General features: G+C 41.2%; 1 protein-coding gene across 8 annotated transcripts in view; it reads right to left on the reverse strand.

The window, feature by feature from the left end:
• Positions 1-25,754, reverse strand: part of MGA (MGA, MAX dimerization protein) — an 83,165-nt gene that overhangs the window by 25,794 nt on the left and 31,617 nt on the right. For 5 of the 8 annotated variants that reach the window (XM_019551384.1, XM_019551385.1, XM_019551382.1 and 2 more), the window contains 11 exons: positions 15,577-15,705; positions 14,908-15,006; positions 12,869-13,515; positions 11,562-11,919; positions 10,288-10,511; positions 9,266-9,412; positions 8,823-8,904; positions 6,865-7,385; positions 4,409-4,706; positions 1,979-2,632; positions 835-1,131 (listed from right to left, as the gene is read on the reverse strand). In XM_019551384.1, coding sequence (XP_019406929.1) covers positions 835-1,131; positions 1,979-2,632; positions 4,409-4,706; positions 6,865-7,385; positions 8,823-8,904; positions 9,266-9,412; positions 10,288-10,511; positions 11,562-11,919; positions 12,869-13,515; positions 14,908-15,006; positions 15,577-15,705 — 3,456 coding nt within the window. The remainder of the gene's footprint in view (positions 1-834; positions 1,132-1,978; positions 2,633-4,408; positions 4,707-6,864; positions 7,386-8,822; positions 8,905-9,265; positions 9,413-10,287; positions 10,512-11,561; positions 11,920-12,868; positions 13,516-14,907; positions 15,007-15,576; positions 15,706-25,754) is intronic. The other 3 variants (XM_019551388.1, XM_019551389.1, XM_019551390.1) reach the window with 3 other exon arrangements.

Raw genomic sequence — 25,754 nt, forward strand, 5'->3', positions numbered from 1 at the left:
ACTTGTGCACTTATAGGACCCCAAAGGGACATTTTTAAAAGAAAAAAAAGAGAGATGCCACCGTAAGCACCAATTTTCTCTTGCTGTTGTTGGTGGCATGTGGAGTCAGCAAATGCAAAGCATTTTTAAAAAACCTCCCCCTTGCAGTATTTTTCTATTTCAACCCTTACCCAGAATCTTTTGAGGGGCCGAGGCCTATCCTTCCATGCAAGTAACATTCTGGCCAATTACAGTATCCAGCATGTGTGGCATAAGGGGGTGCCAGTTATACAAAAATTCCGGTTTCCTGAAGGCAGGGGTTTTTTGGCCAGGCATGGAGCAAGGGGGGTGGTGGCGGCTGTACATGGAGCGGAGGATGGGGGGCAAGTGGAGCAGTGGCAGTGCAGGGTGGTGAGTGGCAGAGAGCTTTCCCAGCCCCTTGCAAGCTTCTCCCCTCAAGCCCCCGTGTCCGGCTGGCTGGCCAGAAATTCCCGTTAATACAGTGTTCTGGTTACTTAAATGCTAGATAACACAGCTTTTACTGTACTGCCCCTCCCCAGTCAATTTTACCAGGGCTTGTGCTTGCTGTTCCTACTTTGACTGGTGGATTTTGATTCTCAGTTTGCCCACCAAAGCTGCATTTACAGAAAAGGGGGCAGAAAAGGAGAAATTATGTTATACAAACACAGCATTCTTGAGAAGCAGCAGGACACTGCTTCCTGTCATCTGCCTGTCTGTTCTCAATTTCCATGTTGTTAAGAGAAAACTCTTATTTACAAGTGAGAGAGACAGACCTGCAAGATTTACCCCCTGAAAAATACATTTAATCAGTCAAGAACAGCTTGGGCTTTTTACCTGGATTACGGACCATTACTGGCTGAACGTTGGGTTGGGTGCCAGCAGCTCGGAGCTGATGCAGTGGGACAAGCTGGATGATCTGTCCATTAGGATGTCTGAACAGGTTTACCCCACCAGGGCTCCTGAGAGGCTGCAAGACCATCCTCTGTCCCTGAGCAAGCTGCACATTGTGGAGGGGTCGCAAAGGAGGAGCACCTTGAACTGGAATCAGTAGTAATCGAGGTCCCACCCGCTTTTCTGTTCCAGAAGGCAGCCCCTGGGGATTTGCAGTTGTAGTAAGAGAAGCAGCATCTTCTAAAAAGTTATGTAACAATAATAATAAAAAGACTGCAAGTTACAACACTTGTTGACAGAAGAAAGTCATTAGGCATTGGTTATTACAGATGTAGGCAAACAAAAATTTCAGGGACAAGAGTAGCTTTTCAAGTCAATGTCCCTCCAAAACTACTTTGTAAGTAATGTCATTAAGTTTATCCACAAAACATGTAACAATATGAAATCCATACGGTACAATTTTCTCCACACTGTTCTAGTAACACTATTCAACCATGATGCAGAAATATCAACCCTAGGAATGGCAGTTGGGGTGACATTCTAACTGTGGTGGCCCTGGAAAAATGCAAAAGGCAAGGGGTTTTGTGGATGATTTCTTTTTTTGGGACAAATATATAGTTGAGAGGGACACAGACAAGCTTTCTGTGTATGACGTACCCTTTTTCTGAGATTTAATATAAAAAGATAACACCCACAAAAATCTAATCCTAGGAATAACATTTAATTATTTCCATGCCAACTTTGTATTCTTTTTGCCAAGACTGCCAGTGACCACACCAGCTTGTGGGAACTGTGGTGGTGATGGTTTTGTGATATGGACATTTATTAGCTGGGAAAATATCTTGTAATGTCTCAGCTCATTTCACCTTAGCTGCTGAAAAATCATCAGGTAACTATTTTTTGTTCACTATAAGCCTTGCCTGGAGTAATACCACCAGCTTACAAGTGAAGCTCTATATCCCACTACTGTGCTCTTTGTTTTTTTTCCCCTCAGACTGAACTGGTTAGTTGCAGATTTATTCCACCTAGGAAGACAGAAACTGTAAGTCTTTACACTAACCATCAACCCACAGACCCCAAGACTTACCCGGTCTTGGATTCAGTGAAGGACCTGTATTAATCCCCGAGAGTATAATAGGAACAGAACCAACAGATGAAGTGGGCGTGGTCACCGTGGATGTCACTACTGCAGTTGTCATCACAACTGTGGAAGTGGAGGTGGTGGGAACAGGATGAGTAACTGTTGGTGACGTTACTACAGATTTAGGAAATGATACCGTTGCTACTGGTGTAGCCATCTCAGTTGTTTTTGCTATGTTCACAGTGGCAGTAGGTGTGCTGGGTGAGGCAGTAGTACAGGAGTTGGTTCCAGATGTTTCAGGAGCACCTGTAATGGCAATGCCGGGAGGAGAGTAGGTAGATTCATTAGCTCCTGTACGGCCAGTTGTGGTCACAGTAGTTGTTGCCACAGTAGATGGTGCCACAGTGGTAACACTTTCTAATGTAACTGGAGAGGTGGTGGTGGTAGCTGCAGTGACCCCAGAAGAGAGTGTGCAGTATACCGGAGATGGCCTTGAGGGAACCACGGGACTGACGACCATTAATGGTGTAGGCCTGATATTGAACTTCTGTGGCCCTGTCAGGGGCTGTGGTGTGCTCACTCCAGGAATCTTCTGTTGCAGAGCTCCAACTTTACTCATCACAAACTGTGTGAACACACCACCAGGTGAGGGTCGAGCAGCTGCAAATAAAAACTTGCAGGTCAAAATTGCAACAGGCTCCCTCTGCCGTCCATAAGATGCCACAACAGCAATTTAGCAAGAAGTTAGCCCCTAGTTCTCTTAAAGACACCTTGTATATAAACTGAAACTTGAACAGGCTTTGCATTACATCAAAATGTATATATATCTTGGCCACGAAAAGAATCCAGCCTTAAGGGATTGCTCTTTATTTGTGAAACTACTAAGAGAGAATTCACTTTCAGGACACAAAAGTATAAACTAAATGGTAGGGCAGACTCAAAAGGAATTCCCTAAGTTTTAAATCTATCTTATAAAAGCTTATTTTTGATATTTTTGTCCTATCACTGCTTCTCAGTCTCCATCCCCTTTCTATTGCATCCAGTCTTTTTAAAAAGGTAGACATTATTTGTTTGGTTTTTGATTTGGAAGAGGGTCCAGCGTAGTCCCTTCAAACTGCAATCACCTGCCTACAGTTGAGGGCAAATGGGATCATTTTTAACCAACTGGAATGCGTCACTTTTGAGAAGCTTCTTCCACATATATTCCACTCTTCACAGATCAGAACACTGATTCCATAGCACTCCAGACCCTATAAACTGGAGAATAAAACCTGGATATGCAGGAAAACAGTGCGCGGGCATTACTATTAGGCAAACTCAGTGGTAACATCTTAATTACTTACTGACGTACATGTGCACATGCACACATACCCACCATTCTTTACTTCAGCATGTCAAAACATTTTGCAAAATTAGATATGCACAAATTACTTCACCCATCAAAAAAAAAATACAGCCATCTCTTTAATGTTGCACAGATATACAGTACAAATGTTAATTACAAGAAAAGGAAAACAATATCTCCTGTTTATACTGTAGAGAAAATTTAGATAAGAAAGAACATTAACCAAAAATATCAGAATTTTGCCAGGACACAGGTTGACATCCCCTTCTCTTGCAAAAGAGTTTCTTGGAATCTTTAATAACCACGTGGTTGGGCCTCTTTGTTTTTCATATCCAAAAGATAGCACTTCTAATAAGCAGTTTGCTCATGCCATGCTGGGGCAACCGTTTGATTACCAATTCAGATGAATGAGCATCACAACACTTCTTTTAGCACTCGCTGTTTACTTTGGAAGGTCTCCCATCCAACTACTCACAACTCTGCTCAGCTTGTGAAACCCAATGAGATTACAGGCTGAGGTGGTATGGCTGCACTTCTGTAATTTTCTTAAATCGGATTTCCATGGTTTCTCTTTATGCTTCTTTGTTCTTTTATACCTCCCAGTTACGTGACACCAGAGGTTCAAACGTAATGCCAACAGTAGAAAAATAGCAATGCTTCAAAGAACCACAAACTAGATTCATCCCATTTCTTTCAACTCTTTGGTTTGAGAAGTTCTCACCATAAAGGCTGATGACAAACAATATTAAAGGTTCACAATCAGAAAAAAACCCCAGTAAGAACAAAAGCCCAAGCATAACACCGAACCAGTACTTTTCCATCCACTTTTTGTCTCTACTATTTCTTTTTTTTTTTTAAATCAATATACTAGGGTATCGTTTCAAACATTTGTAAAACAAAATACTAACCTAAAATAAAGCTGCATGTTTTAGGTAAAGAGGTTATTTATTGCAGAGGCAGTTTAGGTAGCCAACTCCGAGAGCCAAACGCAGCATGCACTGTTGGAGAGAAATCAACAGCAATGCTGTACACTCAACTCTGCATTTTAGTGTCAGGCAATTTAAAAATATAGCAAGTAAGTTCCAACCTACCTATCTGTCTCTGTGCTGGGACATGAGCTTTCAGAGTCGTCACAGTGGGGGTTGAAGTAGTGCTGGTGGAGGATGTAGTTTTGGGAGCTGATGTTGTGGGCACCTGGACTGATGGTGTCCTGGAAGCAGCTGCCTTAGCATTGGATGCTACCTTGGAGATCACAGTACTGAGAGTTGAGATATCAAGTACTGTGGGTCGCAGCCTGCCTGTGATATAAGCAGCTAGCCGATTGGCTGGATGCAATGCCCCCATCTGTCCCAAAAGCAGTTTGGCCTGAGGGTAACTTTTACCATTAACCTGAAAAAAGTGGAAAAGGGAAATTCTGTGAAAAAAGTTGCTAAATTCACCACCTTTGGACAAGGTGTTTCATTCCCTGGGATCTTCAAAAGTGCTTCTGAGTGTAACCTTGTTATTCAGAATGGGAAGGGCTCATTTGCTTTCTGCTTAGGATAATTCCAAGCAATTTTTTCACATATTACCCAGACTTTAGATGTCATTCAGACTCTAGGAGACAGGACATTCACCAAAGGCCTTGGAGTCAAGGGGGGGACCAGGAGATAGAAAAGGAAGTGCTAACTTTGCTCAACATGTCATCCCTGAACTCTGGCTTTTGCTGCAGACTTCTCTATAGAGGATTTTTCAAACTTGATGGCAAGGGAAGTTTGGAATATATTCACTTTTTAAATCCTATTACTTTTGGTGGCTGTCAAGAGCCACAGAAGAAAGAATACCTGTTGTCATGCACGATGGGACAAGTCTTTTAGAGAGATAACCACCAATTTATCTTCATAACATTATCCCTTATCATCCCTAGTATCACCTGATACAGTTATAGGGAAGGGACCTACTGAAACTGCAAAATCCAGCATTGCTCGCAAAAACAAACAAAGCAAAAAACAACTTACTGAAAATAAAATGCTGGCTCTGCAGAGGGAGCCAGCCATCCTGACGGTGCTGTGGCCCTGCCACACAGCCCACCAAGAAGAGGGGCTGCTGGTGCAAAGGGGACTCCAAGATGGATGCCACCCCCACCCCCCACCGTTGACTGGTTGTGAGGGTTGTCATGTAGCCCTCAGCCAATCAGCAATGGGGGGCAAGGCCATTGGGCCCCTCATCCAGAGGCATGGGCGCCCCCACTGCAATCGGCGCGTGAAAGAACCAGCCAGCCCTGCAAACATCAGCCAGCTGCTTCCTTGAGCTGAGAAGACCTCTAGCTACAGGTGCCATGCCATGGGAATTAGCTTGTACTCTGTATGCATAGGATTAAAAGAATGGATTATAACAACAGCTGCCTGAAAAAGAGAAGGGGTAAAATGTTTTGAAGAAGGTTATGCTAAATGCTTGTGGTCAATGGATTCTGTCAAACTTCAAATCTGCTAAGTTTTACTGATTATTTTCATACAACATCAACCTCTACATTTCCAGGATAAAGTTTGAACAAACCCTACTTAAGTTAATATTTTAAATAAATGACTGGAAATCTTGGGTGCACAACCTGAGGCACCTTAAAAGGGCACTGATTTGCAGAATAAACAGAGTACTTATCCTCTTAAAAAAAAAATCAGGTATCATAGTGGGTCCCCAAACCTGAGGCACCAAAGATCGCTTGCCACATTTGAAAAGCCTGGCCTAAACAGCTTTCACTGATGACCAATATTTTTGGTCATCAGTGAAACTAGATATTTTTGTCCAGTTTCTCCTTTGTCTGGCACTGTATTTTTAAGTCTCCTGAAGTTCTCACCTTCCTCTCATCCCAGCCCTGCCCCGATTAGCTTGTTCTAAAAATGTTCTCACAGCTTTCTGTATCAAATATGTATCTATTTATTAAGGGGCTTCACCCCACACAACTACTTTCTACAATTAGCAGAGGGAATCCGCATCCTACAGCTAATTCATAATACTGAATTTATAATATCAGTTTCCATGGAAAAGAGGGATTTCAAGTTTAGGTTTATGAAATCTTAAGATCAAATACCTGATCTGAAAGCGATGAACAGACAAACTGATAGTATGTATTAATGATAAGGCATTTAAAAAAAAAAAAGGTTAATTTCTACATAATCTCTTTTAAAAGATCTGCCCCAGTATACATCTTCCTCTAAGCTGGTTTCTCCTGTGGTCCTTGGCAGCCATCAATTAACAAGAGAACCAAGTTCATCTCTGACAAGTCTTCCAGAGCGTGAGAAAGACTTTAATAAAAATTTGGCCCCCTCCCCACAATAACTTAATCCCAAACACACCAACAGGACTTTCTAAAACTACTGTGTTTCAGATTTCTAATCACCATACCAGACTTTCTACTATTTATTGACTCTTAACTAGCAACCTCCCCGATACCAAGAATGCATGTGACAGATAGTCACATTCAATATTTTCTGTTTTTGCTCCTTGAAGGAATTCAGGAACCTCAGAGGAAATGGAATCTACTCTCCACAGTAAAGGCAGACGGACCCACCTGAATCAAGCCTGAGGGGCTCATATTAGCTTTGCGTTTGTAGGCGACCAGCTTTCCTGCAGGAGAAAGCCCTGTATAAAAAGGCAAACCTTTGCCCCCATGCAACTTCTCTTGTTGTTTGTCCAAGGTGTCTGCCTGCAAGAACTTTAGATTCTCTGTTTTTTTGCATGATGACACTTCACTATCAGGAGTCTCCAAGACAGGTGTCTCGGGCATCTCTCCCTTGTCCTGGTAGGATGGCATTGAGATTTTCACTCTGGAGGAGTAGCTGGGAGGACTCTTCTCATCGTGGGATTTGTGTTCTGAAGCCAACTCAATAATGAAGCTACCCACTTTGATTGACTGTGGCATGTTATTGTTGATATGCTGTGATAGGATGCTCAATATCTTATTGCGATCCTCCTCCCAGTTGCAGTCAGAGATAATCTCGATAAGTTTGGTTGGCCCACCTGGAGTGGTTTGATGAACATAGGAGGTGGAGGAGGATTCCCCCTCACTACAGGAAGACCACCAGCTTTTCTCTGAGAAAGAATTGAAACAGGTTTCTGCAATACTATGGCATTTTATCACCAGGACATTCAACATAGTTTTATTCTCCCCACCTCCACCCTTGTGTTAGCAGCAGGGAAACTGAAGTCAAAACACCGCTCAGAGCACCACTCCCTCCCTGCAGTGATACAAAAAAACCCAAACCCCAAACAAACAGTACAGACACACCGTCAGTACAAAACTAACAATGACAAAGTTCTTATGGTTTATCCCTTGCAGCCATACCACCTTTTATTACAATCCCATCATGTTCCACAACAAAGCTGGGTTGCTTCAGTACAACATGGATGCAAGACCTCCAGGCAAACACCAACATGCAGCAGGAAGTGGTGATTCAACAGGTAGCACTTTTCCCTTATAGTCAAAAAAGAACTTATGTCCCATAATGGCTTTAGGGGGCAAAGTACTGCTAATGGTGCTGGCTTCAGCAGTCTTTAATCTTCTGTTGTCATTAGAGATCCAATGGCACTCTTTGCAAACTTTATGGATGTTGAGCCCCGTGTCCTGGCCGAGTTTTAATTCTGGTAATTATTTCTGGCCTATCCAATCTCAACATAATTTTCAACCGGATATATTATTTTTCACATGTCATCCTTATATGTAGATTAATGCTGTAAAAAGATGCCACATTTCACTTCAAAGGTAGCTCTATTTTCATGGTAAATGACATGGTCCCTCTAGTTCATTGCACCCTTTGGGACACTTTGGGTTGAATGATAACACATGAATACAATATACTATACCAGGTATCTATTTAATCTAATTGTTTATGAACTTGAAAAACAAAAATGCAATAAATACAGTACACCAAGAAAGCTTAGTTTATTTAACCTTTCAATCTGAACTAAGAGGTTGCTGTGAAATAGCTCCAAATATGCAGATACAGGGTACCCATAACTGTAGTTGGAGTATTGTAAGGGATCTCACCAGCCTGACAGTATAGCTTGGTATCTGGGAGTGTAATTTAAAAAACCCTACATGTGTCCCATTGTCACTGCTGCACAACAGATGTGTGTTCAAAAAAGTCTTAGGATGCTAAGCATGCCACTATAATAAACTGCCATTTTAATTTTAGAGCAGCACTCAGTCCGAAGTAGATACTTAACCTGTTTCATGTTCCATGATACATGTCATGCTGCTTGGCAAGTCAGAAGACAGCAAACACAGTATAAGATTATTTTATTAAGAGGTGAAGTGTTTAACATTACAGCTGAAGTACCCTGGCATCCCTTGTAAACGTACCATACCAGATAAAGTGGATTTCAGATGGCCTTAGAAAAGTTCTAGGCATATCACCTCCTTTGACTCACCCTGCAAAGCAGCCTTCTGTTTCATCAATATCTACAAGGGTTTTTTAAACCAGAATTGTATATGCAACAGACGGTTAAAACTCAAGACTTGAATCTTACCTTCTGACTTATCAGTATCTTTCTCCATTTCACAAGTTTCTCTTTTAGGAGACTGATGCTCAGAATCATTTCCTAAGCTTTCCTAGGATTTGGGGTGGGAGGAAGGAAAATTCAGATTTTAAAATTAGACATTTTCTTCATCATTAACAATATGTTTCTTCATTAACATAAATTTAGTTTCCAACATTTCAGTTCTAATCTCAGGATTACTCTATTAATGGATATTTAAAGCATAACATAATTTCACATCTGGCTGCAGAAAGACAGAAAAATTCTTACTGGTACTTCAGAAACAAAAATTCAAAAAAATATTTAAGTGACTTAGGAATGCAAGTGCTACCTATACAAATAAGTTGGGTCTTTGAGACCACACATACTTCAGAAAAACATTATCCTACATGTTAACATGAAATGAGGAGGCAGGGTTGTTTGCAGACACCAACCTTTACGCTACAGTTCTTCAAATTACTGATATTCTGGTTCTTCTGTTGTTTTTTCTCCTCCACCTTGTGTTCATATGCTCGGACCCGAGCACAAGTCATCATACTCTCAAAGTACAAGTAGACAGGATCCTTGTCCTCCTCTCGAATCTACAAGCCAAAAAGAAGGGAACCACTTCATTTAAGACAAACATCAGAGCTGCAAAACTGCACATTCTAAGAGTATACTCCTCAACTTCCATGTCTCACTGAAAATGCCAAAGAGAGCTTCTCCTTTTAAAAGCCAACTTGCCTTCCTAGTACCATACCACAGCGTAAGTTTTGCTTCTGAATTAGGTTTTCATCTGAATGAAAAATGTAAATGCCATCAGTTATTCAGCTTGGCCAAGTAAGTGATGCAAAGCATTCTGCTTTAATAAAACCTGCTGAATTCTGATCACAGCTGAAAAAGCTTGTCCACCTGTGTATCTGTAGAATGTTTAACTTTTCTCCATTTCGTAGTTAAAAACCACAAGACGGGCTTTTTTGACCACTAAAAAGCAAATTTTTTTTCTGACAGGCTAGGGAAAAAACCCCCCAAAACCCCAAATTAAAAGTTATATCCTAGTTTCGCAAGTCATTAATTACATGAACTACATTAAGTAGCTCGCAGATGGCTTCGATATTTATGTGACCAGCATTCTTTTTATTTTACAAAATGTGATTTTATACACAAGGTTTAAAATGAAAAAACAAACACATGCAGCCCTTTCCATCTATCTTTCCACTGCTGAATTAGCCTCAATACTGAACTGAACCAGCACAGAAGTACCAATTTTAGAACTGAAAAAAAAAATGGTTTAAATAACCTCACCATATGAAAATTTTGTGTGCAAAAGCATCTCTTTATGGACCTAAATATCACATGATCCATTTCAAATACCAAGTATTGCTGTTTGCAGTTTGAGAAGAGATGGTTTTTGTTCCATTTATAAAAGAAAAGTTTTGCTCATTTACTTTGAAGGTAGAACATTTTCCTTTCTTACCACTGGGTTGGGTTTGGGAGTGTACACTCGTCCTGGTTTGACCGTACTGGAAGATCTGCTTCGACTGCAGGGCAAAACTTCTGGGTTAGGCAGCACCATAGGTTTTGCTGGTTCAATGACAGATGGTGTTGGGATGTAAATAGGTTCTGGATCTACCTCACCTTCAACTTTTACCCACAGTGGGCAGTTCCTAACAGGCTGCTCTGGTTCTGTATCACAAATAGCTGAACAAAGAAAGAAAACATGTTTGAAAAACAGCATGTTTTTAAATGAAGAGTCTAATTCAATTTTCCAGCTATGAGTTCACACTGGTTGTTTTTCAGAGCTCACTCTTGCCTAGCTAGAGTGACTGTGGCTTGTTCACACCAACTAGAAGAGGGACAAAAGTAAGAGTTATGTTCAACTACATCTTTATTTACCAAAGGGTAAAAGCAGGAGACTGCTATCACCATCTAAAAGGTGAAACAAAGTAAAAACACGACAGAAAAAAATAAAGTTCTACACATTGTATAATTTTCCTTGGTGCTGTGTAACACAACTTAGATGTCTAAGACTTTATTACATTACTTTGAAGTTGGAGAATCAAAAGGTGTTCCATAAACTAAGTTAAGTGGGACTTTACACAACACTGCCATCAAGTTTTAAGAGCAAGAACAAAATTAAGTTGCATCACTTTCATGCCATTTTTTAGTGTTTAAGGAACAGCCGATTTCTTGATCTATTTTACTGAGTATACCTTAGGGGCCAGATCATCAGCTAGTGTGAATACCAGCACAGAACTACTGATCTGAATGGAACTACACAAACCTAAATCAGTTGAATATATGGCTGCCAATGTTCAATTATTCAGGGGAAGGATGCAGGCATATGGAACAAAGTAAACAGGACAGCAGTAAGTACTGATTTCAGTAGTGACAAATCAGTATGTCATGACCTCACAACCTGGGTCTTTCAACAGGTAAAGTAGGCAAGTGAATGACTTTCTTCAAGTGCTTTGAATAATGCCTTGCTCTATTACATTTCAAACAGACAAAAAAGCCAACAAAAAATTGACCATAAAAAAAAGACCAACAGATTTCTAAGATCAACACAGTCAAAAGTAGAACTTATTTCTGGTTGGTATCAAGGTAGGTGAAAGTTGCATAAGGTTACTGAAACTCACTGTAGTATTTGGACTCAATCCATTTAATACTAATACAGAATAAAAATCCCCTGCAAACACGCACAGAGTTGGTACAACTTTACGCAATCACTCTTTCCCTAGTAATACTCACTGTATTCCACTTTCTTTCTCTTCTTCCTGTCTTTCTGTTTCAGCTCATCTTCCCCATCATGCTCCCCTTCCACCTCCTCTTCTTCTTGATGCTCTTCCCCTGGTGTTCCATAGAAGACAAGGCTTCCACGCACGGCCCTCTTCAAGATTCTCTTGTGCTTGGAACCACCTTTTATCAGCAACACTTTTCTTTTCAAACATATGCAGCCAAACATGCAGTCTGGCCTGCGGCAATGGGTAGGCTGTCGCTTCTCCAGGGCAAGACTAGCACAGATGCAACCCAGACGGCAGAAATCATTGTTGCAAGGAGGGGCTCGCCTTCTGATTATTTTGTGGATAGGTTTATTTTTAAGAGAAGCCTAAAGGTAAAAAATACATTTGAAATGTTAATGAGACAAACAGATGTATGCACACCAAATCTGCTTACATAAAATTTATTTAGACCAATCATACAACCACATGATAGACTGTTTGCAGTTTATCTAGAATGACAGAACAGAGAATAGCTGCATTAAAAGTCTGTTGACAGTACCCAATACTATATGCAAGACACAAGATGCAGAATAACTCAAGTTCCTACTTAATGCTATATCAAGGAAGTGACAAGATCAGGGCTTATTTTCACTTGACTGCACTAAAGCAAAACTCATCATTCATTCAACCAAAGCAGAAAAGTTGACTTCAACCACATTGAAGAGGACATATTGTAACAGTGTCATGGATACACATCCAATGCCATTATGGGTTCTGTACCTCCAAGGATGGCTAAAATATTATAACAGTCTATTACAGGTTAGAATTTCCTTCAGCAGACATAAGGGTACATTAGGAAACCCTGATTTAAAAAAAAATGGTATGTATTCCTGACACTTTCCAATGTAACTATTAAAATAATATTATTTTAATTTAAATTAATTAAAACAATTTCTAATTTTAATTATAGGTCTCATTTTAATCATACCCCACATGATTAGGCCAAGAGGAGAATCTGAAAGTCACAGTAGGGTGTACCAAGACCTGTAAGCTTTCCCTGTGAATCCTTTTTTCCTGAAGTGACAAACTTTTTCTATACAGTCTGAATGAGTGAATTTAAAATCAGTCTCAAATTACACTGCCTCCAAGGACAGAATGAGAATATTCTCTAAAAAGAGGCCAAGAAAAGTTGAACTAAAGAACGTAAATGCTATAAAAAAGCTACTGCTTACCCAGGAAGTTACTAGCACCAAAACCTTACTATTTAACTTTAAGCATCAGGGGACAGAACAAGCTAGTATAATGGAAGTAACGGAAAGAATGAGAGCAGCTTACCTGAGCAGTGAGCAGAGTCGCCAGAGATATGTCCGCTCGTTCTTCTGTGATATAGGTCCGCGGTTTTCCATCCCAAAGTGCACAGTCCTCCAAGTCCATCAGCTTCACTTGAGATTTGGACAAACCTGGTAGACGAGCAGCCTGCTGCTGCTGTGCCTGACGCAGACTAATCTGCTTTGGCAACATGTTTTCATCTAGAGCTGGCACCATAAAATTATCTCCTTGATTAGCAGCACTGCTACTTGCTGCAGACTTAGTGACTCTCTCACCTGACCCTGAAAAGCCATGTTTTTGCTTCACAACAACAGGTGAAGGCAGTATAGGTTTGTAAGATGGTTTTGAGCGGCTGTTTGAAGCAGCCTGTTTATTCTGAGTCTTTGTCCTCCTAGAAGTAGAAGACACTGATAAAGGCTTGAAAGTGTAAGATGTTGATGGAGTTATGTTGGATTGCTTCTTTAGAACACTGTCCAGAGTTCGTACATAGCTAGTGCTCTTTGTTGGAAGCTGATAAACCACAGGAGAGGTGGGAGCACTAGGAGAGAATCCCAGGCTTGTTTCCATCAGCTTCCCTTCGTTTTCCAGGTATTCATCCAGTTTGTCACTATAAAATGCGGAGCGGTTCTTCAAAGAGCCCTCTGAGCTACTACCTGTATTAATACAGAATTCAAATACATATGACATAATTCCAAAGAAAGTAAATCACCAATTTTCCTAATAAATAAAGTAGATTAGGCTGCTAACAGATATCAAATTAAAGGCACAATCGGATCTGACATGCAATCCCAACAAATCGAATCTCTTACCATGCCACACATGCACAGCAGGAAACATGACCGTGGGATCAAGGATGAGATCTCAACCAGGTCACACTGAAAGTGGAGATGGACCCCAGAATCATGATCCCAGGACTATCCCTGCACTGGCAAGTAGTGAGCTTGGCTCCCATGTGTTTCTCCAGCTTGGAGCACAGTGTGATTGGGGCTCCCAACCAAGGAAACACATAGGAACCCTCCTGAAGTTAGGAGCACTGGTCATACATTTAAATTTAAGGCATGATGGGAACCAGCCACAAAATTATTATACACATTTTGTGTAATAACTTGGTGGCTTAATCCCAGTTTTATCACACCATTAACTGAATGACTGTGTTAACCAGTCAACCACATTTTAAGCATAAAATCTGCCTGGGGCCTCAGGGTCATATTCCTTTATTCCTGTTCTAAAATTTATATACAACCTTAGGGTATGAAATGGATAATCATAGTCTAACATGCGTAAGAAATAAGGCCTAATGAGTCCTACAATGCAGCTAGCAATCAGTGGACTCTCTGATATGAATGCGTGTGGTTTTTGGAAGCTTCAGACCCTGGCATATAAAATGTTACATCGCACCCTGAGAAGATAGCTAAGACAAGCTATCTGGAGTACCACACACTGATATGCAGTCTCGTCAAGCTACATGTTTACACTCAAGATGATGGGTGGTAGTTCCAATCCATTACAAATTGATACAAATTCAGTGGTTTCTAGCAGGTTTCCAAATATGATTATTTGTCAGCCAAACTATCAGGGTTCCCAGTTTATGAAGTCTCTCTACTAAGGGTGCAAAAGAACAATCCAGAAAAGAATTGCAAATTGTTCCCTCAAAGTATAACCTGAGGTATTATTCAGGTAAGGGCTTCCTCTCTTTCAGGCTATTTATTCAGAACTTAAAACTGATCAACAACAAGCCTATCATACTATTGGTTTTAGCCTGCCTCAATCATTCACATAAAAAATTATATACTTTTTTATCCTATCCCCAAGTGATTTACTCTACATTGGAAAGCTAATTCTCCAGACCACGGCAGTACGATCCAAATGTGTTACGGATGTACCAGTGATATCGTTACAAAATAGTGAATTCTCTGAACACAACAGTTTCTTTTCCAAAAATTTCCACTAAAAATTAAGATAAATCAGTTAAAATACAAATTATTTGATTAGGACACAAAGAGAGTCATGATTACTACAGATCTACACACTAATCTATCCCTTACCTTCATTTCTAGAAGCACCATGAAACTTCCCTCGCCAACCCTTGATCTTGGTGAAATCATTTGTCTTCCCTGTCCTGGAAACAAAGGGAAACGCACCATCTGGAAAAGAAAGCCAGCCACAACTTACAGAAGTCAAAGAAGTCATAGAGAAGTAGGCCTGGAAGGGACTTCAGAAGTCATTTAGTCCAACCTCCTGCGTGAGGCAGGATCATCCCTATCCCAGTCATGTCATACAACCATAATTTAAACTACATAAGACTATCCTCAACCCTAACACAACATAGACCTAACATCCTAACCAGCTGCAGATAAAAGCAGGGGAACCATAGCAACTGATGTCCAGCATTTATAAAATGCTGTCAATATCCACCAGGCTTGAAAAGGAGGGAACTTTTCTTGAAAAGTTACTTACTTGCAATGACACATCTTCAAATAAAAAAAGCTGGATTCTGCATATTCATACTTTGTGGGATGTGTACCTGGGGTTGAAGCTTTGGAACCTTAAATTAGCAGTTTTAATTTATGTCCCTCTTACGATTAAAAACGAGAACCTTGCCCCAACTAACAACTGACATCCAACCTGATTTTAAAATTTTTACCATAGATATACAGTTCCCCTCCATCATTTCAACTCTCAGTAATACAATTTAAAAATCATGCATTACCCACCTGGAGAACTTGGATTGGCTCCTGGGTAGTTCCACAAAGAGTAATTTGAATAGGAGAGTGGCAGCTGCACACCCAAGTATTTTAGGTCAATGCTCAGTGTTGGGTCCACAGAGTTCAACTTCAGTCCCACTGCATGAAACAAATAGCAGTGAAAAAAATATCTATACAGCCACCTAAACCAGGTGTTAGTTCAAGTTAAGAAATTTAAGAGATTCACTGCCTTTAAGTAATAAAAAAGTTGCAGATTTGAATAGCCCACATTCATTCTAGGTTTTACTGGATTTAGAAATAGAAGAGACAGGACCAGGAACAGACGCGTAGTTTGTGCTGCGGTGGCGGCTGTGGTGCAACAGCACCTGCCAGATCACTGGCTCTGGCTTGACAGCAGCCATTATTTTTGTATACCACTCTCCCCCTTTTTTCCCCTGCATCCAGGGAGGCATTCAGGGTTGGTACCCTGCTCAACCCCCTTAGTTACACCACTGCTCAGTGGTTTCAGGTTTCCCAGACTTCAACTCATTTACAGTCTGGATGCTGCATATCCAAAAGCATGGCTACACTATTAAAAAGTAAACTGTTTAGGATTAAACGAAAAGAGAAACAGATGGAAGCAACTTCTATTAGCTGTGCCCAACAGAACTTAAAAGTTCCCAAGGCATTTAAAAAGACAAAAGAATTAGCATCTCTTTTTCCGGCCAACATTCCTCATCTTAAAAACTGACAGGTGCCAATAACCAAGGGTGCATGTAAGATATTGGTAATTTTCCTGCTGGACAGTATAGTGTTCCAAGATCCACTGCTATGCACCACCGCACACTTGTGTAAACAGTGACAGTGGGAGGTATATACATGCATACATTCTAATGCACTTTTTATGAGAAGTACTGTAAAAATGTAAGACAATTTGTTATTATGGCTAATACATTTACAGTCACTGCACTATCAGTGTCTTACTGCTGGCTTGCTCATTCCATGGTAAAGCATTACAGATACCTCCAATATGAGAAACACACGTTAATTTTATTTTTGTAGTAGTTAAACAGCAAAAGAAATTTAAAGGAGTTAATTATACAGAGAAACAAAGCAAGTTGCTGGCAAAGAGGAATTTCTAGTCTCTGCTGCCTTTCCACTTCCCCATGCGCTCTTCCTCCAAGAATCTTCCCTTACCAGATATAATGTTGGGCAATAAAATAAAAAGTATTCCATATACTTTCACTGAACTGTAAACAAATGAAAGCAACTTGGGAGCGTGGAGGGGAAAAATTACCATAATATGTACAGGCAGAATGTAGGGCAGGTTAGCACCTTAGAAACTAACTAGCTCAGAGGCATGAGCTTCTGTAGGAAGCAGCCTTTGTCAGATGCTTCTGCCCGACTTCAAGCTAAAATAGCTAAATACCTCTCATGACTTATGATGTGTACCCTGGAATAGTTCTAGATTTAGATAATTAAAGTGACCTGACATTTGTGCGTGACACTTTATATTGGAATATATGCATATTAAATTGTACTGTGGATTTTTTCTTGTGAGAAGTTCCAAATTAAACAAGCAAAGAACTATCATCTCAGTCCAGAAGAGTATGCAATTTCATGTCAAAATTAAAAAATATATAATATCTCTCTATATATATAAAACTACAGAGAACAACATGTATAAAATAAATCCCACTTCACAAGAGAACAGAGCTCCCTCTGGATGAGCAAACAAAGGAAACATCTTTCTTAGAAAGTCTGTACTGTATGGTGCACTATTCATGTGCTTCCAAGTTTAAGCCTGAAAATCTGTATGTATTTTAGAAATTAAAGGTGTTACAAAGACTAAAGTTATGCCCATATGAAGTGGCCTCTGAGAAACAGCGGTCAGTGTTGACCCACTGTAGATGAGCATGTACTTCATGCACACAGAATGGAACACTTGAACAGAAGTTTTTCAGGGCCACACATGTGCCTCTACTTCTCATGTTTCTAGGCAAACCTAGAATAGCTGTGACCATCTCTCAATTCCCTCACAATCAGAAACCTACGAAAGCTACAGACTCCAAAAAAGGTGGAATAAAGTGCAATTACAAAGACCTATGTTGATAGCTGAAAAAAAAAATCAAGCAAACTTTCCTCAAGCAGAAGGCAGGGTAGTATTGCACCTTACTAACTGAAACCTATCTTCAAGTTTTTTTCAAATGTGCACCTCACCACAGATGACTGGCAAGAAATGTTCAGTATGAGGGAATTCCAGCTGCATTAGTTCAACATTAATTGAAGAAGCACTTTCCTGGATTCAGCAGTGGACCTAGCAATACTAAACACTGAATAAAGGTCAATGGGGTTAATTCACTTTGCTGTGCTGCAGTTTCCAACATGGACACTTTCCAGGTAACGAATATTAGGCTTGCTCTGGTGCTCTGTGGTTTAATACTGAATAATTCAGGTACACCAACCAGCTAGCTAATGTGGGGAGATATCCTAAAAATGGAAAACACAATGTATGGACATACAAACTAATTTACTGCAGGGTAAAAAGGGGAGAAGGGCTTTACCACACAGCAGCTGCTCTACCAGTAACTACCTATGTGTATGTACTTACCCTATGGGAAGTGGAAACAACTATGCTATCTTGGCACTCAACCAAAAAGGAGTACTCTCTCACGGGCTACATCTCCAGTTACCAAAGGATGAAAACATATACTGACAGTTGCTTTGGAACAGCTGATGCATAACAAAGGCCCACCCCACGTTCATCCTTTGGTAAGCTGCTTGTATGTCTACATCCTCAATATTCTCTATAAAGATGCATCTTAACCTAACGGCATAGCTAGAAACAGATGAAGAGTTTTCATAATTTCCTATCAATGTAATAAAGCTTACTTCTGAATAACTGATTCATGCAACTCCCCTTCTCCTGGTGTGGGACAGTTTCAGGATAATGACTAGTAGATTTTAGGTTAGATGAAGTTTTGAGATTAACATCTGAGGATGCAATTTTGGTGATGGCTTAAAGCTGCTTTATTCTTAAGGACCATTACATAGCAAGATTCAAACCAAATGCTTGAGAACTCCCTTACTCCTTGGAGCAGAGTACTAGCCACTGGAAAGACTTATTTCCAGAGTTAGGTGAGGCAGGGAACATTCCAAAAAATGGTCAAAGGGAGAAAAATCCAAGACTGTAAAAAGGACCATGCTTAAGTCTTAGGTATGCAAAAACCCTTTGATGATATTTAATGTCAGCAGAGGGGAGAGGTGGGAAAAGGAGAGAGAGAAGAACTGATTGCAACTGTATGAGTAGACGGGAAACTAACATTAGTTTAAGATAGACCTTCACAGAACTGAACAAAAGATCAATCTGTTTCAAGTACAACAGGAAGTTGAGATATTTCAATAATAAGCTCTTCACCAAGGCTAGGTAAGTACTGAACCACTTTCCATTTAAATAAATAAATCTTCCTACTCTTTAACAGTATTTTTTGGCTTTTGGGAAGAGCTGGCCCTTTGGGGCTTTACAGAGACTTCCTTCCTACCATTGTCAATCCCAGGGATTCCCCCATATAAGATATATCAACTCTACAATGGACTCCACAGGCATTCCTACAGTGATAGCATATTGACGGTCTTGCTGCCCTAATAAGTTATTGTAGGCTCATGGGAGGAGAAGAAGTGGCTGCAGCAATTGGCAGTTGCAGGATTGGCCGTGGGGGGATCCCCCCCCAGTTGACAGGATCGGTTGGTGGGACTGGTTGCAGGAGGGGCACATGCCCCCCCTAAGGTGGCACCAGTCGCTCATGGGTATGAGCTAAGCAGATAACCCAGACTCAAGCTTATCCTTGCCTGGACAATCCTCCCCACCCCTACTTCCCAGCCCCTTTCTAAAGGGGTAAGCCCTGTGAACTCAGTGTTTGAAATTAAGTGGCACTCAATTCACGAAGTTATGGAAGGGCGCTTCTGATCCAAAAAGGCTGAGAACCACTGGCCTATATAGTGTGACATGGAAATACTGCCCAGAAGATCTGCAGTGGGTATTTTGAAGAACAGGGAGGAAGCCCTGGCATACTAGCTTGAACACTCCTAAAGCGGCATTATGGAACACCATGCTTTCTTGGAGCCAGAACCCTTAAGTCTGACAGTGGTAGGTTCCCTAACCTATTTTTAATGAATTAAAATAAATAAATAAATAAATAAATAAAATCAGAAGTCTCCTCCCAATGTTTTTTTGGTTCCTTCCATCATTTTGGTTCTGCAATAACATGAAATGAAACAACCACTTTCACATTCATTTATTTTGTTCAATAAAAGACCAAATCTTACTCATACTGGCATGGTCGGAGATGAAATCTGGCAAGTGGTGTTACTTCACAGGTATGAATACTAACTAGGACTTAGTAGTCTCCAAGTACTAGTCTGCAGCATCACAGCTGAACTCATTTCTATCCCAAGAAATGGCAACTGCATCAGCAGAAACTAGCCTCCAGGATGCAGTCCTAAAGATGAAGAAGTGAGCATATACCAGGGTTTACCCCCATACTAAAAATACCAGCAAATGTTTCAAAGATCTAGAAAACATTATTTTGGCAGGGACAGCCCTAACTAACAAGCTCCAAGAAGAAAGGGATGGAAACGGAAAGAGACAATCAAAAGAATAGATATGACACACACCAGTAGGAAAGCCTGGTTAACCATTCACAAGCTGAGTAATGACCCAAAGAAATTACAGCAACACCAGAACAGCACAGCCAACCAGGTGGTTCACCATCTTCTGCTCAATGGTAAAGCTTTGAACAAACAGCCTAAAATACAGATCAGACAAATAAATTGATCTGGAAGAAAATCATTTTAGCCATACACAACGAATGAACTTGACGCTGGAATAAGTTACTTGAAGAATAGCAAAGCTGGACTCGACAACATGCATGCAGAGCAGATCAAACACTTTGGTTCTGCAACCAAGTTATGGGTATTACACCTTTTTAACAATTGCTCATCGACCTTAAGAATACCTAAATTATGGTAACCAACCTGTATAATAACGCTATTAAAGCCAGGGAAGGATGCCTCTGGCCTACAGAACTTTAGCCCAGTGTCATTTCTGTGCCATCTTTACAAATGCCTTATTCTCAATCATCTTTCACCTCATATCAAACACCTAATACCAGAAAAAGCTGGATTTAGATCAGGTAAATCCTGCACTAGCCAAATAATAAACATCACCTAGAATATAAAAGATGGATTTGAGAAAGGGATGATAACAGGTGCTGTGTCTGTAAACCTATCAGCAGCATACAATGCAGTCAGCCACTGAAACCTGCTTCCTAAAGTCTACAATATGATATACAACTACCACATAGTGCAGCTCATACTACTTCTTTTGGAGAATAGATGTTTTTATGTAGAACTGTGCAAGAAACAGAGCCACTGGAGATAACGAAATGGCCTCTCATCAGGTAGCGTGCTAGCACCAATTCTTTTTAACATATATACCAATGATCAACCCATACAGAGTAATACAAGGAGCTTCATACATGCTGATGATCTATGGACCACATAGCAAGAGAAGGATTTTGCCACTGTCAAGAACAGACCGATGCGTGCACTGAGCAACCTCTCAGATCACTACAGTAAGAACCAACTTCATGCCAATCCAACCAAGATGCAGGTTATAGTTTTTTGCATACTCCAAAGAATCAAAGTGGAAATTAATCATCACCTGGGATAGAATTCTACTGATTAATCACCTGAACCCTGTGAGCTTGGGGTTACTTTGGACTGAACACTTACCTTCAAAGCATACATACAGAAGACAAAAGGGAAAGTCAGCACTCACAACAACAACAAACTTCAAAAGCTGGTCACCACAAAGTGGGGAGTGAAACCTGTTCTGTTATGAACCACTGGTATTGCCTTGTACTACTCCACTGCAGTTTGCATGTCCAGTATGGGAACGATCAGTTTATGCCAAGAAACTAGACCCAGTTCAAAGCGATGCTGTTGTGAAATAACAGGATGTCTAAAGCCAACACCAAAGGATAGCCTGTACTTATTGGCTGGCATTGCACTACCTGATATCAGAAGAAAGGTAGCAAAGCAACAAGAAAGACCATGGCAGATGGCAGACCCCAGACATCCATTCTATGAACACACAGAAGTAACTAAACAGCATAAAATGCAAAAAGAGTTATGACCAGAGTTGTGCCATTGGATACAATGGCTGACAGGGAGTTACTGAGATTATGGAAGGAAAGATTATATGCAATCAGGTGCTCTGAAACAGACCCGGACCCCAGGAGGACCTTCCAAGATGGGTGGATCTAGATTGGCCAACATGGTGATGCTGAATTGCCTGCACAGAAACTGGAAGATCAAAAACAAACATGATCAAATGGGGCTACTCCAGTAACATGAATATATGTGAGTTCAGTGAAGTGCAGACTCTGGAGTACATGCTCATTTGCCAACTTCTTGGTGAGATCTGTACAAAGGAGGACATTTCTGATGACTGAAAAAATCCATCTAGGTTATGACAAGGACACTAGAGAAGAACAAACAGCCTGAAATCAGAGCTGCTAACAGACTGCGACTGAAATGGAATACGGTCCTCTTGTGATGTTCACTGGGAAACTGAGCACAAAAAGAGGGAGAAAGGGCTTATTTCTAAGCATGCTATTATCGCCTGCTGGGGTCTGCCCTTGATCAACCAAGCATCTATATTAAGATCTATATTTTCATCTCCTCTTGAGATGTGCTACTAAACCTAATGTGAAAACACCTGGGGCACGGAAAGTCTAAACAGCAATACCTTGTACTGCTAAGAATTGGGATAAGACGACTTGATAAGATCTTAGGAATTTCTTGTGGGCCAGACGCATGACTTTAGAGTACACATCCTAGAAGTCAAGAGTCTCATCTAGTCTTGAGCCTTAAGAGATGAGATGAAAGCAGGCATTATGATCCTGAACCACACAGCACATGCACCTATTCTCTCTCTTCATCTTATCCTAGATCCAAAGACCTGCTCTCACTTGTACAGAGTGAAAGAAAAAATAAGAACAGAAGCCTTTTCCCATTAGAGAAAGATACTTGCGTACAAATATCACTTCCATTTGTAACATGCTTTACTGAAAGGGGTCCTCAAAAGAATGGAGAAGAGGAAACAATGTAGGAGTTAAGGAGAAAATATTATAAGTTGGGAGAGCTTTGAACAGTGATGTCTACAGCACATGTGTTAGCTGCAATGAACACTAAGCCTGTGTGAAGCAGCTAGTATTCACTTAGGATTTGGCCACTTTGGGGGACAGTGATTCAATTCAGTGCTTTAAATCACTGTCCTGAACCGATTCAGCCAAATCTGATTCAGAGATTCACCCTCCACCGAATCAGCTAAATCTCTGAACTGAACCAGCCCCACCTCCTGCCTGCTCTCCCAGCCCCGTCAATGGCTGCCCCACCCGCCCCCAAGTCCGGTCACTTAAAAAAAAATTTTAAAAAGCCCTGTACTCAGAAGCTCCTGCCAGACGGGGGTGGGGGGGAATCCTGCTACTCCTCACTGCTCCGCGCTGCCAAGAGCCCCCAGATGCCCCGGCAGCTGCTGCAGCAGCCAGTGAGTGTGGTGCCTTAAAAAAAGCGCCGGGGTGCTGGGGCTGGGTGGTGCAGCAGGTAGGGGATAGGGTCCCATGGTCCTCTCCCCACTCCTGCAGCCCTCCTCCTGCACCCCACTAACAAGCACGGAGTCCGGGTCCCACTCCCTGAGGCTGTGAGCAGGGACTGCCTGAATAGCTAAACCTTCTCTGAAGCTTTTCCAAAATGATTCATAGGCTTCGAATTGATTCAGACCTTTTTACTGGTCTCCTGATTCGATTCGGGTTTGGAGATTCAGCCACCAAACCAAGTCAGCAACCAAAGATTTGCACAGCCCTAATGGACACCGAATGCCTTACAGAAAGAAAAAGGGTAGCTGTGCAAGGTAAAGACAAGTCCACTGACCCCAGTTTGGCTCTCAATGCCCCATCAAATTAGTTGCCTCAAGGAGATCGGCTAGCCAAGGAGGCTGGAGACAGCTATGCTCTAGAGTCCACTGTATTCAGCCGGTAGTCTGGCTGCTGATGCCAAAATTAGAACAGCATGCTCTCCTTGCCAATACTTCTTTGGTCTTCCAGTTGCCAATACTTGCCCCATCTTTGGCTGAAGTCTTCCAGGACCTCTATAATGGCTCTTATCATGTGTCATATGAAAGAGGTCTGAAGCTACAAGCAAAACCATAGCCATTATAACCAGGCAGTATCAAGAGGTGCATGCAGAGTATCTCAATCATATGGTCCTCCTTGATTACTTCCTTAAATTCACCTTTGTTTTCCTGCACTGTATTAAATTATCTTCCCAACCTTGTTAACTGTATTTGGCAAGTAGTGCCTGGTAGTCTGTCACCCAAAGAGGCTAATGAAAATGTCTTCCGTCCAAAAAAGTTCAAATTTTAGACTTCATCCTTAGGCATGCCTTTGGGAGACTTTGCAAGGCAATAAAGACTGCAGCATCCTAGATTTGAATGGGTGCATAAGTAGTCAAAGCCTTCCAGAAGCACAATCTTTCTTCTATGCTTATTCACAAGTTGGAGCAAAAGGTGCTGAGGTTTGATGCAGATCAGTAGCTGGTTCCAGGATCACCTTGTTAATAAGAAGGACCGTTCTTGGTGGTTAGTTTACTGGATAAATGTAATCGCAATATTTAGGCTCCCTACAATACAGGACAGTCCTGGAAAGCTTTGAAGTCACTCACCAGTGTAGAATCCGATACCATCTGGCAATTAAGATGTAGTAATTCCTTCACTATCTCTGGCTCAGAGGGATCTATATCTGGTCCTGGGGTAGGCAAGCCTGGTTAATGATACCACTAAAGAATAGGCTCTTCTTCTGGAACATGGAAGGAATTGCTCCTGGATGTAAAAGATAATGGTCCTCAGTAAGGCTAATGCAACTAAGATGGCATGCCCTGCCATACAGATACTGGCCTGGTTGGAAACCACTGATCCTGTCTTACTCACAATCCATATGGGGCAGATGTCTAAATGGGAGCTACGTGGGACCTGCCTTATGGTAGACGAAAAGGGTCCTTACTCAGCACTGATGAGAACATCTCCTCTGAACAGCACCTTTGGAACCCGACATGCTGGTTCTGGTCTTCCGTGAATGGAGTGTCCCTGGAGGGATGGACATTTTTCCATGGCATTTCAGGGCACCGCAGATCTCCACCATATATATCAATACCAAGGTCAGGACTAGATCTTTTGTTTCCTGTGTCTTTCCAATTCCAATTGAGGACTTCAAAAACTCAAGTCCAGATGCTGAAAAATGTACTGAGGTCTCAACTCCAACAAAAATAAATTTAGGCACTTTAATACATTTGAGAATCTGGACCAATGTTTTGGGAAGACTCCTTCATATTGGAAGGTATGTTTCAGCTCTCTCAAGCTCCATGATTTGGCACTGCCTTCATGTATGAGCACCTATAGTGATCCTAGCACCTGGCCAGTCAGGCCATGGACAAACGTAACATTTCAAATGCTCCAGGTGTCTCTAAAGTGCTCCAAGAAGGGAGGGCAGACATATGTGCCTAATGAAGTACTTAAAAAAACCCAGGAACAATGTTCCTGTGGAAAAGCTGACATTTGGGAGAGGTTTAAAGAAGGCGGTGGGAGGGGGAGAAGACTACTGCCTCATTCAGGGTTAAAGTTTGAGCAGCTTTAACTTTATTTGTATAATTCCCTGCTCCTGCACACACAACTGTTAGAATATAATGGCTACTGTTCTAACAGTACTGTTGCACTCCCTCCCCTTCTGAAATTGATTCAAGTGTATGGTTGTTCATGCCCTTTGAAGCACTTCACTGTGAAGCATTCATGTTAAGGCTTGGGCCTTCCACTTGGACAAGATAGGGAACTGGTAGATCCTCCAGGATTCCACAGTACTACGTTTTTCAGTCCGTCTCAGGATCATTGATCCTAAGATTGGCAATGTTGAGGAGTTTGCTAATGCTGAGATGATTGTCATAAATCCCCTCCAAATATACACATAGCTCTGTGAGACGAGAGGGCTCTCCATCGTCTTTTTGCTGTCCAATCCTGAAGTCCATTATATACTCAAAGAAACACTACTAGAAACTGGCATTTTTGGGTTTGTTATTTTACAGACTCAGAAATGATG

The sequence above is a fragment of the Crocodylus porosus genome, unplaced genomic scaffold (assembly GCF_001723895.1).
Source record: "Crocodylus porosus isolate Cpor-Errol unplaced genomic scaffold, CroPor_comp1, whole genome shotgun sequence".
NCBI lineage: Eukaryota > Metazoa > Chordata > Crocodylia > Crocodylidae > Crocodylus > Crocodylus porosus.